At 39.1% G+C, this 12702-nt stretch overlaps 1 protein-coding gene and 1 long non-coding RNA gene across 7 annotated transcripts in view; both read right to left on the reverse strand.

The window, feature by feature from the left end:
- LOC133521176 (uncharacterized) overlaps positions 1-12702 on the reverse strand; it is a 293381-nt gene that overhangs the window by 129955 nt on the left and 150724 nt on the right. The window lies entirely within an intron of this gene.
- LOC133521163 (paxillin) overlaps positions 1-12702 on the reverse strand; it is a 95337-nt gene that overhangs the window by 6708 nt on the left and 75927 nt on the right. For 5 of the 6 annotated variants that reach the window (XM_061855972.1, XM_061855971.1, XM_061855969.1 and 2 more), the window contains 5 exons: positions 4307-4517; positions 2895-3101; positions 2647-2820; positions 2342-2572; positions 1265-2215 (listed from right to left, as the gene is read on the reverse strand). In XM_061855972.1, coding sequence (XP_061711956.1) covers positions 2123-2215; positions 2342-2572; positions 2647-2820; positions 2895-3101; positions 4307-4517 — 916 coding nt within the window. In that variant the 3' untranslated portion in view covers positions 1265-2122. Of the gene's footprint in view, positions 1-1264; positions 2216-2341; positions 2573-2646; positions 2821-2894; positions 3102-3190; positions 3318-4306; positions 4518-12702 lie in introns of those variants that run through there. The other variant, XM_061855974.1, reaches the window with a different exon arrangement.

Below are 12702 nucleotides of genomic sequence, written 5' to 3' on the forward strand. Positions count from 1 at the left end.
GCGCAAAAATATCTGCTACAATCTTATTTGTAGAGTGATGAGAGCGTGTAATATAATTTGGCTGTTTTGTTGTGATAGATATTAATTTTTTTGTATACTTCGTCGGTGACAAACAAGCTTACGGCCCGCCTGGTAGTAAGCAGTCTCCGTAGCCTACGGACGCCTCCAACTCCAGAGGTGTTACATGCGCGTTACCGACCTAACACTCCGCACCTTCGTTGAGCTCTGGCAACCTTACTCACCGGCAGAAACACAACACTACATACACATACATACGATCATAATCAAAATATACATAATATACTTATAGGTACCTACATAGTTATCTCATTAACAGTAATGAACTTTGAGAGTGTACATATATTAATTGGTAGACATTAATCAAAGCCAATTAGTGTGACAAGCTGGAAATTAGCTTCAATGACAACTTTTTTGATGCAAGCCCATTGATAAGCGAATACCGTTTTCCATGGACACTCGCAACACCATAGGGGTTGTAAGTGCGTTGCCGACATTTAAGATGGGTGTACGCTCTTGCGTCATTCATAGAGTTGCCTTTGCATCCTTGACAAATTTATATTTAATTTATGAATTTCCCGTGATATTGACCGCGAAGCAAAGACGAGTTGTTTTAAAGAATAGGTATCATCAATTGGTTTTAATTATTTTAGTCGTTATTAATGAATTTCCAAGAGTTTAGTAAAAGGGAGAAAAAATTCTCTAATTTTTTTTACCAAGATTTATTTTTAAGAACAATTACATACGACATATGTATATTGATATTTATTGCAGATACACATGGTTTTACGACTACCGATGGTGTTTCGGTGACGTCAATGGTGAACTGAACGACGCTCGCATGAATTTACGAGATGCGTCAATACTACAATTTACTCCTTTCACGATTCTTGAGACAAATTAATTATTAATTTGCATGTCCCTGTGCGAGAAGGCAGTCGATTCCTATGTGTAAACATATATGAACTAAAAACTGCATGTACAGTCAGCTGCAGAGATAATTGACCCCTCGTGCATATATAAATTTGTTTGCATGGGGGTCATCTATCTCTGCAGCTGACCGTACATTCAGCAAAATGATTAGCTTAGCACCCCTGAATACATATTATCTTATGCTAATACATGCAATGAGAGTCGTGAAAGAAAAAACTCTCATGAGCCTCAAGCCCTGTTAAAGTGGGGAACTAATGGAAAGGAAGCCTTTGATGTTGGGTGACATCGCCAAATTTAAACAATCAAATATTACCACATGTTGTTGAATCATTAATCCTATCATTGCGGATTTCAGACGACATCATATAGCAGCAAAGAGCTTAACTAAACACTAAGACAATTAATTTTCACTACACAGCAAGAAACAATGCTACGCGCTACGGCGTAGCACTCACAACCAACGTGCAATGCAAACCGTTTATGATTTCTGCGGTCTAAGATAAAATATATTTTATATTGTACCGCCAAGATTTGTGATGTAATCTATCCACTATTTTATTAACGAAATATATCGCGCTCATGATCTCAATAAAAACCGCGCACAATCGTAAAGCGCGCTGCACGCGCACATTTTGCACTCAATCCGTGTTTATTTACCGCTCGGCGACAGCAGAAATAGCGCGCGCCGAAATACTCTAGTCTCTAATCCATTGGCCCATAAACAAAGCTGATCTGCAACAGCCGCCGCGCAGACGCTGTGACGTCACCACTATTAATACCCTTACAGGAAACCCTATACGTGCAACACTTGACCCCATTCACGATTTTCGAATGCGACAATGCATTGATAAGGGGTCACGGTCGCGGCCTTGACTGACGAGACGTCAGTCGCGCACGACCGCCCATTGTTTTGTTTTGTTTTTATTTTTGTTTTTTTGTTATTGTTTTTTTTTTATTCTTGTTCTCTTTATTGTATAAATCTTATAATTACAATAATATTACAAAAATATATTACATAAATTAATCCCTATTAAGTACTTATATGGTTTTTGACTGTTAGAGTAACATCTGTGTAGTGTTGGTTTAATAATCATTCCTTTTTCATTTGGAGCATAGCTGTGGAAGAAAAGGGGGAGGGCATTCATTGGGGGGGGGTTGGTGATGTCATTCTTTACTCGTCCTCATCGACACCGACGCATTTGGGGCAGACTGGCTTGCCTTCCATCGCATAGAAGGACTTGCCTTTCACTGGAACTTGGCATTCCTGTGTATGAAACATCCAGTTAAAACGTGTACCTCATACTTGACCTGGCATTTATGCTTGTTACCTGTTGTTAAATCTGTATTTTTCATATTTTTCCAAGGAGACCTGTATATTTTTAATACTGACCTTGCAGACGAAGCAATCAGGATGCCACTGGGTGTTAAGTGCGGAAATGTAGTTTTCCATGATAGGCTTATTGCAGCCTCCGCACTTGGGTGCGAACATGTCGAAGTAATCGGCACGGCAGTACGGTTTACCGTCCCGTTCATGGAAACCGTCTTCGCCGAACTGCTGTCCGCACTGAGCACAGAAGAAGTGCTCCGTGTGCCAGGTCTTCTCCAGCGCGGTCACGCATTTCTGCAAAGGGAAATGAACTATAACATCAGACGCGTAAATCCAAATTAGATAACGTGTTTATCAAGAACACTAACGTCGAGGATCGGGCCGTTGCAGTAGGCGCATCTGGGCGAGAACAGATTGTGGTAGTCGGGCTCGCAGTACGGCCGGCCGTCGCGCTCGAAGAAGTTCCTAGTGCCCAGCTCCTGATTGCAGTGGGCGCACGTGAAGTGCTCGGGATGCCACGTGCGGCCCAACGCCGTGATCACCTGCACCGAACAATCCAACACTTGAAAATGGCACTTTAAATCACTGTTATTTCACTTCAGGAAAAGCTATCCACCTGTCCGACGATGGGTTTCTCGCACGCGTTGCAGCATCCCTTTTGGGGGGTCTGGACTCCTTGGCGGCTCATGTCTGCCCGGAGGGATCCGAGCATATGCTCGAGGGAGGCGGATTCGGGTTGCCGCGGGCTGCTGCGGTAGTGCTCCTGCCAAGCGCGCTTCTCCCGGTATACGTGTGTCCCACCTTCGCCTCCTGAGCCGCTCACCTAAAACAGAAAAGTAGTTACTCCCTATCGTTCGATACCAAGTATTTTTTGTTTTAGCGGTATCGCGAAGTCTTCGAGAGCGTACGTACAGAAGTAACCGGCCGGTCTCGGTGGCCTGGAGCGAATGCGGTCCGATGATGTTTGCCTATGTGCTTCTAATATCTATAACGCACGGCCCCACCACGCCTGTGATGTAACGCTGCGAACTATCTTTAGATACGAGCTTTCCAACGGGTGCGAGAGGGACAGGCGCGCTGGAGCGGTGCCTGTTTACGCGGCTGGAAATAGCCGTGGACCAAGAAAGGAGAGTTGTAAATATTATAATAAACGGAAAAGCGTGGTTTACTGTAGTGCAGTGTGCCGAGGTGGCCTTAGGGCGGGTGAATCAGCCCGCCGCTCGTAAAATCACTTGAGTCGATACAGTGGCAATTATAAACACGTTAATCAGGAACCTCATGAATGAATCTGTTGCAAATGGGTCAGAACGGTGGATAAGTAGCAGCCAATTATGCCAGGGCAGGGCTTTTGGCTTTGTTTTAGACCTTGGATCTCGTTTTCTGTTTCGGCGTGTAACCTTGATGTCGTTTACTATTTACAAAGTAAAATGCTTTTTGGCTCAAGAGTTAATTGCGCGTGTGCAATCTATTTGGACGGCGTTATGAATAAGATGTGCTTTTCCATTAGTTGGCTTCTGCGTCTGGCCCTTTAATATATTGAATACAATAAAAGTGAGTATGTAGCCAGAGATTCATATATACTAATAAGAAACTAATTCTTGACTATATGTACCTACCCTGCGACAACACCAAGTACAACTACTAACACCTACCACCACTATTAATTATCTACCTCCAGGTCATCATAAATATCATTTTGATGGAGTGCCTCAAATAGTGGACCAAATGTGCTGACAGCTGTCTTGCCAGACAAGTCCTTCAGTTTCTGGAAAATATTGTCTATGTAGCATTTGGCTTCATCAGTTTTTAACCAACCGTGTTAGTGACCTCACGGTTGTGAGGTCATCACTGGAAACTTAAACACCGGTCAGTCCTTAGACCTGGTCCTTACGTCTTACGACTCTTACGTTATCAATAGATACCGTCCAACACTCTCATGGTAGGTGTGTGTAGTGACGTGTGCGGTTCTACTACGGTCTCATGAACTTGAACTACGACGGTGACATGTTTGGTGCAAGGACAACTGACCTTGAAGTCGGAGAGGGACGCCATGAGATCGTCCAGCTCTCTCGTGGCGCTGGAGGCGTGGTGCCGTGTGACCGTGGTGCTGTGTGCCGGCGCCGCAGGCACCGCTGGCGCCGCGGGCTCCACAACGGTCTCCTGAACGGTGACGGTGACATGTTTGGTGCCTGGGCGGGGCAGGGAGCCTGCTGGTGGTACCGGCGATGTCGATGACCGTCTGAGGACAAACAGTGAGATAAATAAGTATAAATAAATATTATAGGGATATTCTTACACAAATTGACTAAGTCCCACAGTAAGCCAAGAAGGCTTGTGTTGTGAGTACTCAGACAACGTCTCAGACTCTGTATACCAAGTAATTTTAGCCATCTCTTCTTCATTCCTAAGGTGCTCGTTCAAAATTAATTGCGTTTGGAATGTAATAGTGCTTCTCTGCCATGTAAAAGATATTTATTTATAAATATTGGTATTTTTGGAAACCGATGATCTCTAAAATATCTTATGGATGACCGTGTCTTGATATGTATGGTCAAATACACCATAGTCGATGTAAGTATGTACCTTTTTCGTGTAATGAACCTTTTTTGTGTACCTGAACGGTTATGTTCTCGTGTAAAAACAAGAGGTTTTATTAAATGTATACGAAAAGTCAGCTGCTTTGTCAGTGCTTTTCCCAACCAAGGGCAGTCACTCAACGGCTCGATGTTTGTTTTCTATTTATATCTGTGAACTCGTTCTCTTGTCGCATTTTCCACGGCGCATGTTAACTCGGATAATATCTACAACGTAAATTACATTTATAATTATTTAGAGTTTTTTAAATCTTAAATATGTATCGTAAATTTTGAGGGAAACTGAAATATATAGGATATTTTTCCACTGCAACTTGAAATTAAAATCAAATATAATAGTAGGCAATGATAATTCAACCTATATACGTTCCACTGCTGGGCACAGGCCACTTGGGTTTTGGCTATAGTTCCCACGCTGGCCCAATACGTGCTAGGGACTACACATAGGTACACCTCAAATGACACATCAAATGATATACCGTACATAAAGTTCCTAGAATCTCATTGGTACGAGCCAGGATTGATAGTCAGATGTCAGACCTCAGATCCACTTTGCCTCCACCGCTTCCAACAACAATTAACACATTATTCGATAATTTTGTTTTATTTATACATTTATTTAGGAAGATGTACATCATTTGTATATCAAGTAATTTACGACCTTAAAGGCAGTAAATCTTTCTTCCCGAATATCATATATTTGTCAGCATAATTCAATTAAAACAATATGTTCCTCATAGCCGTTTTTGGCAGTAGGACGTATCGCTTCATTAGTGTTTGAGTATTTCCATCTGATACTTCATGAGACATAAATCTAGCTAACAAATGATTCCATGCTAAGGTAAAAGGGGGGGTAAATATTGCAAGATATTAATAGGAAATTAAAGTGCAGCGACAGGTGACAGTTGAGCCAAAAGTTGACATATTTTCAGCGGAAATAATAGAGTTATTTTGAATTTGATATGCTATGTGTCATTTTTTTACTGTAGGTATAATAGATATTTACGTTTTATATTTCTAAAAAATACAAAAATAAAATTATAATTATATCTGTATGTAGCATCGACATTCTAATTCTCTATTTAATATATATATATATATATATGACGACACAACGTTATATGTCTATAATACTATAGTAGTATGTCAAGGTATTCTAAAAATATTTTATTTTAAGATAAATACGAGTAAAAACTTCGACTAGCATCTAAATTTTGACTTATTTTCAATTTCAATCATGCCAACAATAGAAAACCAATTAAGTGTGAAACATAGACTCATGCACACAATATATCAAAGTGCAACAAATCATTGTTTCCGTCAACCTAGCCGGACCATAAATCAACGGAACAAATGACTGAGCGAAGTAAATAATGCAAGTGTAGCAAGTCTAGAAACACAGCGGCAGGTGCGTGCGCACTAATTGGGACGCTTATTATATGCGCAGGAGTCGGCAAACCGAAACAACACCTACTACACTATCACTATCTATTGTAATAGACCAAGAAATTTATATACCTACCACTAATAGGACGATAGGATATTACGGGTAAAACAAAAGACATAAGCTGATTTTCTTAAAATTAGCAAGCATGTAGATGTGCTTGTATAGAAGAGATCTTGCAAAACATTCAGGGGAGTATATAAGTTTCATGCAGATTTGTGTGCCTCAGCAGTAAGTAATATAACAGCTTAACAGACCTTTTAGAAGTTATTGTGTATAGTTTCCATGAAATGGATCCTTTCAGGTCAATTCGAACAGCCTGACATCAAAGCGATATCTGAACGACGTCAGTTGTCATTCGTGTGTTCATTTCGCTAGGACCGGGACTTGCCCGTACACGACTGTAACTAATTGACATCATTCAGATATCGTGTCGGGTGCACGTTCGAATTGGCCTGTTTATTTCAGCAAAGAATGGAACGGTGTATATGTATGGTATATACTTAGATACACATTTTGCTTTATGGTATGTTGTACCTGAGCGTCAAATACGCTTAGTTGAAATTTTCAACTGTGAAATACTAATACGAAAAAACGCTATGGCTTGACAATGTCGGGTGTATTTTTAAGCTCCTCGCAATGATATGTTAGTAAAACTATTTAAGCGAAATTATCCGTTATATATTTGCTTTGCTTTATGAGTGAGTGTCAAATAAGATCATATAAGATGATACGTTTTATGGTGACGTTAATGTTTAAACGCATGTTGGCGGGTTGATTTGCGATCACATATGCTGATCATCTAAAATGTCAAATAAGGGACTATTTTGAGAGTTTTGTCTGGAAACATCTTATGAAGAAATTCAACAGTCCGTGTCGTGTGTCGCTCAATGGATCCAGCAATTTCTTTAAGAGGATACGGGAGCTCAGATTTAAATATTTTAGGTGAATATATCCGTCTCGCTAACGGAAGCGGCATATAAAACTAGTGCGATAAGGACAACGCCAGGTTAGGTTAGTTAGCAGCGGATAAACAACGCGCCAAAGTATCTGATATTCCGGATCACTTTTCCGAATATAGATAAATCTCTCAAATTCACGTTCAAAAGTATATCTTTTACAGTTTTAATTGTTCTACATACAGAATACAGAACCATCACTTTTTGTTAAGCTGTTATAGAATGGTAGAAACTTTTGAAGCGTTGTTTGATCCGCTGCTTTTGATGCTTACTGTACCTATACTTAGGCTTTGATATGATCATAATGAAGAGATTAACTTGCGCGCATGGCGCATGGCTTGCATGGCGCGTAGAACTCCGTCCGTAGCAAGACAGGATCAAAAATCAATTCATCCTTTTTTGAACTTTTAAAATCTTATATTTGTCTGTTATTGTCACTATTGATATAAGCGCACCTCGTTCGCACCGATAAAGATAAAGATATCTGCGCATAGCTGATTAACGTGATCTAAAGTGTGTGAAGGCGACTTCAGGAAAAATTGCTACTTCGAACCGGAGCGTTTCAAGCCGTACTTTGAAATATATTATAATCGAGCGCTATTTCCATTTTTCTGTCAACACGCCCTACGCCAACAGTGTAATTTACAATATATCCGTCAGCCGAGAGGTTGAATAAAAATAAACGAGACCGACATAATAAATGGACGGGGACGGCCTTTGACGCCCTTTCAAACGTAATTTCACGAAATTAGAGCAGAAATAACTTTGATACAAATATTTGTAGTACCTACGTGGCACTCGTTCATGTTACTATCTGCTCTAAAGCTTAAAATATCTATTTCTGAATAAGATTCCTTAAAAAAATCCTTAAGTATTTATGGGTAATAATAATTTGCCTACTGACCGCAGTCACTCTCGCAAGCTTTTTTATTAGGGTTCCGTAGCCAAATGGCAAAAAACGGAACCCTTATAGATTCGTCATGTCCGTCTGTCTGTCCGATTCTGTCACAGTCACTTTTTTCCGAAACTATAAAAGCTATACTGTTCAAACTTGGTAAGTAGATGTATTCTATGAACCGCATTATGATGTTCACACAAAAATAGAAAAAAAAACAATAAATTTTGGGGGTTCCCCATACTTAGAACTGAAACTCAAAAAATCTTTTTTCATCAAACTCATACGTGTGGGGTATCTATGGATAGGTCTTTAAAAATGATATTGAGGTTTCTAATATCATTTTTTTCTAAACTGAAAAGTTTGCGCGAGAGACACTTCCAAAGTGGTAAAAAGTGTGTCCCCCCCCCCGTAACTTCTAAAATAACAGAATGAAAAATCTAAAAAAAATATATGATATACATTGCCATGCAAACTTCCACCGAAAATTGGTTCGAACGAGATCTAGTAAGTAGTTTTTTTTTAATACGTCATAAAAATTTAAAAAAAAATTTTTTTTCATCAAACCCATACGTGTGGGGTATCTATGGATAGGTCTTCAAAAATGATATTTAGGTTTCTAATATCATTTTTTTCTAAACTGAATAGTTTGCGCGAGAGACACTTCCAAAGTGAAAAAATGTGTGTCCCCCCCCCTGTAACTTCTAAAATAACAGAATGAAAAATCTAAAAAAAAATATATGATATACATTGCCATGCAAACTTCCACCGAAAATTGGTTCGAACGAGATCTAGTAAGTAGTTTTTTTTTAATACGTCATAAAAATTTAAAAAAAAAATTTTTTTCATCAAACCCATACGTGTGGGGTATCTATGGATAGGTCTTCAAAAATGATATTTATGTTTCTAATATAATTTTTTTCTAAACTGAATAGTTTGCGCGAGAGACACTTCCAAAGTGAAAAAATGTGTGTCCCCCCCCTGTAACTTCTAAAATAACAGAATGAAAAATCTAAAAAAAATATATGATATACATTACCATGCAAACTTCCACCGAAAATTGGTTTGAACGAGATCTAGTGAATAGTTTTTTTTTAATACGTCAATAAATTAAAAAAAAATTTTTTTCATCAAACCCATACGTGTGGGGTATCTATGGATAGGTCTTCAAAAATGATATTTAGGTTCCTAACATCATTTTTTTCTAAACTGAATAGTTTGCGCGAGAGACAGTTCCAAAGTGGTAAAATGTGTGTCCAAAGTGGTAAAATGTTGAACAAGATCTAGTTTAAAAACCCTGGTAACCAAATAAGCACCCTTTCATTAGGAAAATACTACACTGTAAGCCATTCCATCCTACACTAATTCAAAACAGGTTTGTAGCTACGAGATAGAACAGTTGTGTAAAGAAATATCAAAGGTGTCTATGCGTACCTTTTGTTAATTTATTTAGTTATTAAATATAAATAGGTAACGACAACTGCCGCGTTGTATCAATGTCAAAATATGTGAAAAATGAGGAAAATTATAATCTTACTTCCTCAATAAAAATCCCAACCGAGGACAGCAAGGGTTTGAAAAATAGCTGATTTAATTCCAATCTGCTATATATTTTTCACCAACGTCCGTAACATTCAACACGTTGGCAGTTATAAAATGATACAGGCGTTTTGAAATGCCATTTGTTTTATCGCTGCATTGCGTCTGCCTGTCGCATCCAGTATCATTTGACCACTAGATACTATACCTAAATTAGACGTTTAGTAGTCAAGAGACCTACCGTACGTAACTATATAGTAAGAGTAAGGAGTTCACCTCTGAACTTAGGTAATAAATAATATATTGGTCTGATCTTAGTTTTGCTGTCGTCTTTTTTCGCCACATTTCTATAAAATTTGGTGGATAGATAGACTATAAGTGCAATATCATTGGTCAAGAAATTTAAAATCGGCCATCGGCCCTAATACGACAGCATACAAGTCATTATAGACACAACTAATGTAATTAGCCCACCCCCGCCGGCAACGGACTTACAACCTATCTGGTGTTGCAGATGTCCATTGGCGGCGGTAATCGCTTACCATCAGGCGTTTTAGGCTGCTCGTTTGCCTCCTATATCATAAAAAACCCGGCTAGAGCAAAATTTCATCACGGAGTTCAGTTATCATTCTTAGGTCTCCAATGTCTCCATCTGTATTTAAACTTTACCAAAATGGTGGTAAAATGTAGTCTTGAGAGTCTTTTACTGGTTCCCCGAGCGATCCTACATGCCAACACTCGGCACAGAAAACTATTCGGATGACGGTTCTGGACAGATAACAATACGCGCAAATCCGTCGGCGCAAACGCACGTACGTTACGATTATTATAAAACTTTCAACGTACCTGTGTTAATTATTGTACAAAGCAAAATAAAACTGTCATACTAACGTCAATCTAGTTTATTTAACTTCTATCTATTATTAGCTTTTTAATAATAACTTCTTGGTCTTCTTGTATCATTCAAAAGATTGTGATTTCAGCGGTTAGGTTAGGTTTAGCTACTATTCAAGCAACAACCTGTTACCCGACAATATAGGACTCAAAATTTCATAACCATAGCGAGACAGAATAACGTCGACATATATCTTAATATGTTACCCTTCCCACTATGTTAATCATCACATACTCATACCTCACCTAAGACTAAATCACTACACTTTATAAAACAAAGTTTTACGCCGAGTCTATGTATGTTCGCGATAAACTCAAAAACTACTGAACGGATTTTCATGCAGTTTTAATGAGGAAGGTTTAGGTGTATAATTTTTTAAGATTTTGTGTGACTCGTGCGAAGCCGGGGCGGATCGCTAGTTAATAATGATAATAGAAACAAAACACATACTTTTTTTTGTCTTCTGTACTGTGCGTATTGTAGAGATTGAGGAACAACATTATTTATTTTTCAGCGCGATGTGTGCGCAACTCGCGGTGTTCGGACTGGCGCGGGCGCGACAAGACTAGACTTTTTGCGCAGAGTATGGGTTTAATTGCCATTGTTCTTTTTCATTCATTTTGATGAATTAGGACATTACGCCTAATTTTTTATAAATTATGACTGAGCGCAAACTCAAATTTACCTACCTACCTATGATTGCTCGTTGAGGCAATATTTTCGTCCGGAGAGGTATCTCTAGCGCAACTGAACGCATGATTTCTATGAAGAAAAATTACCCAACACCGACTATTTCTAATTAGACGTAATTTAGACAAAGGATAGGATCTACACACGTTAAGAGTCCGCAGGAAGCTCGGCCGAATTTCACCTTCCCATACAAAAAGGGTTTCGTTCTCATTTTAAAACTACGTGTTGGATTGTAATAAAACTTTGCACATATAATGACATGAGGTATATCTATGCCTCTAGTTGGTTTGATTAGCTCCAGCTTATAAAACAAACAAAAGAGAGCAGAAACAAGTTTTGTATGAAAAACTTAAATACGTTGTATTTTTTTAATTATGGTATCTGAAGCTACATAAGCTAATTACAGGCATAGACAATATATACCTTATCCTATTGTATGTAAAAAGTTTCAGAGCAATCTAGCTAGTCGTTTTGAAATGACAGCTTAACTACGTTTGTATGGAGAACCGAACTGGTTGCGGACTCTTGAAAACCAAATGAATTCATGCTACATAATGACTTTTTTTTTGAAGTTTTTGTTAAAGTCCGTGTAAGAAGATCCTAACATTAACTATTTAAAAACGTGACATCCGGTGGTAACAGGTGTAAACTATAGGAAAATGATATTCATAAAAGCCTCGGTGACAGTCCCTGGACGCGGTGTTTACACTAGCGTCGAGAACGACTCGGACTCGCATTCGCAGTGACGACGCGATGGTGCGTGCTATGAATAGTGCGGTGCTAGAAATACGCGCTTCACACGGCCCGGCTGCGTCACCGGCGCGGCCCACCCTGCCAACCGTAAGGGCAAGGTAACATGCGACTTTTGTTTTTTATTTTATTTTTGAACTGTCGACCAAGTGGTTATTACTGTGTGACTATGATAAATGTGGATTCCTGTAAAGTATACACAAAGTTTTTTTTTGTGATGGGCCGATTGTGTATCTTTTTCTATCTAGTTAGAGTACCCAAAACTATTATGTAAATCTATTTCCCTATTCTTCTACGTTTTTAAAGCAGCACTTTACTGCAAAATACCAGGGTGCGTAGCCAACGTGCTAATCGTTGACGCTCCGTAGCGAACGAAACGCAACTGTCACTGTCGCATTAATATGGAAGAGTGTTAGAGAGAGATGACTACGCTACGGAGCGTTAACGATTGGCACGTTGGCTAAGCACCCAGGTTACAAGGAATCCGTTTCAGAGAGACTGAATCTGGTCTTACCTATTTATTTGTCTGTTGGTGTACTCTACGTATGCCGCTGTATTCTCTCTCGTCCACATTATTATCTGATGCCGCTGTGTGGACTTTCCTTGATTTGCAAATTCTAATAGATGTTGATGTATAAATAAGTCTGGCTAATTTGGA

This window comes from Cydia pomonella, chromosome 9, assembly GCF_033807575.1.
Source record: "Cydia pomonella isolate Wapato2018A chromosome 9, ilCydPomo1, whole genome shotgun sequence".
Lineage (NCBI taxonomy): Eukaryota > Metazoa > Arthropoda > Insecta > Lepidoptera > Tortricidae > Cydia > Cydia pomonella.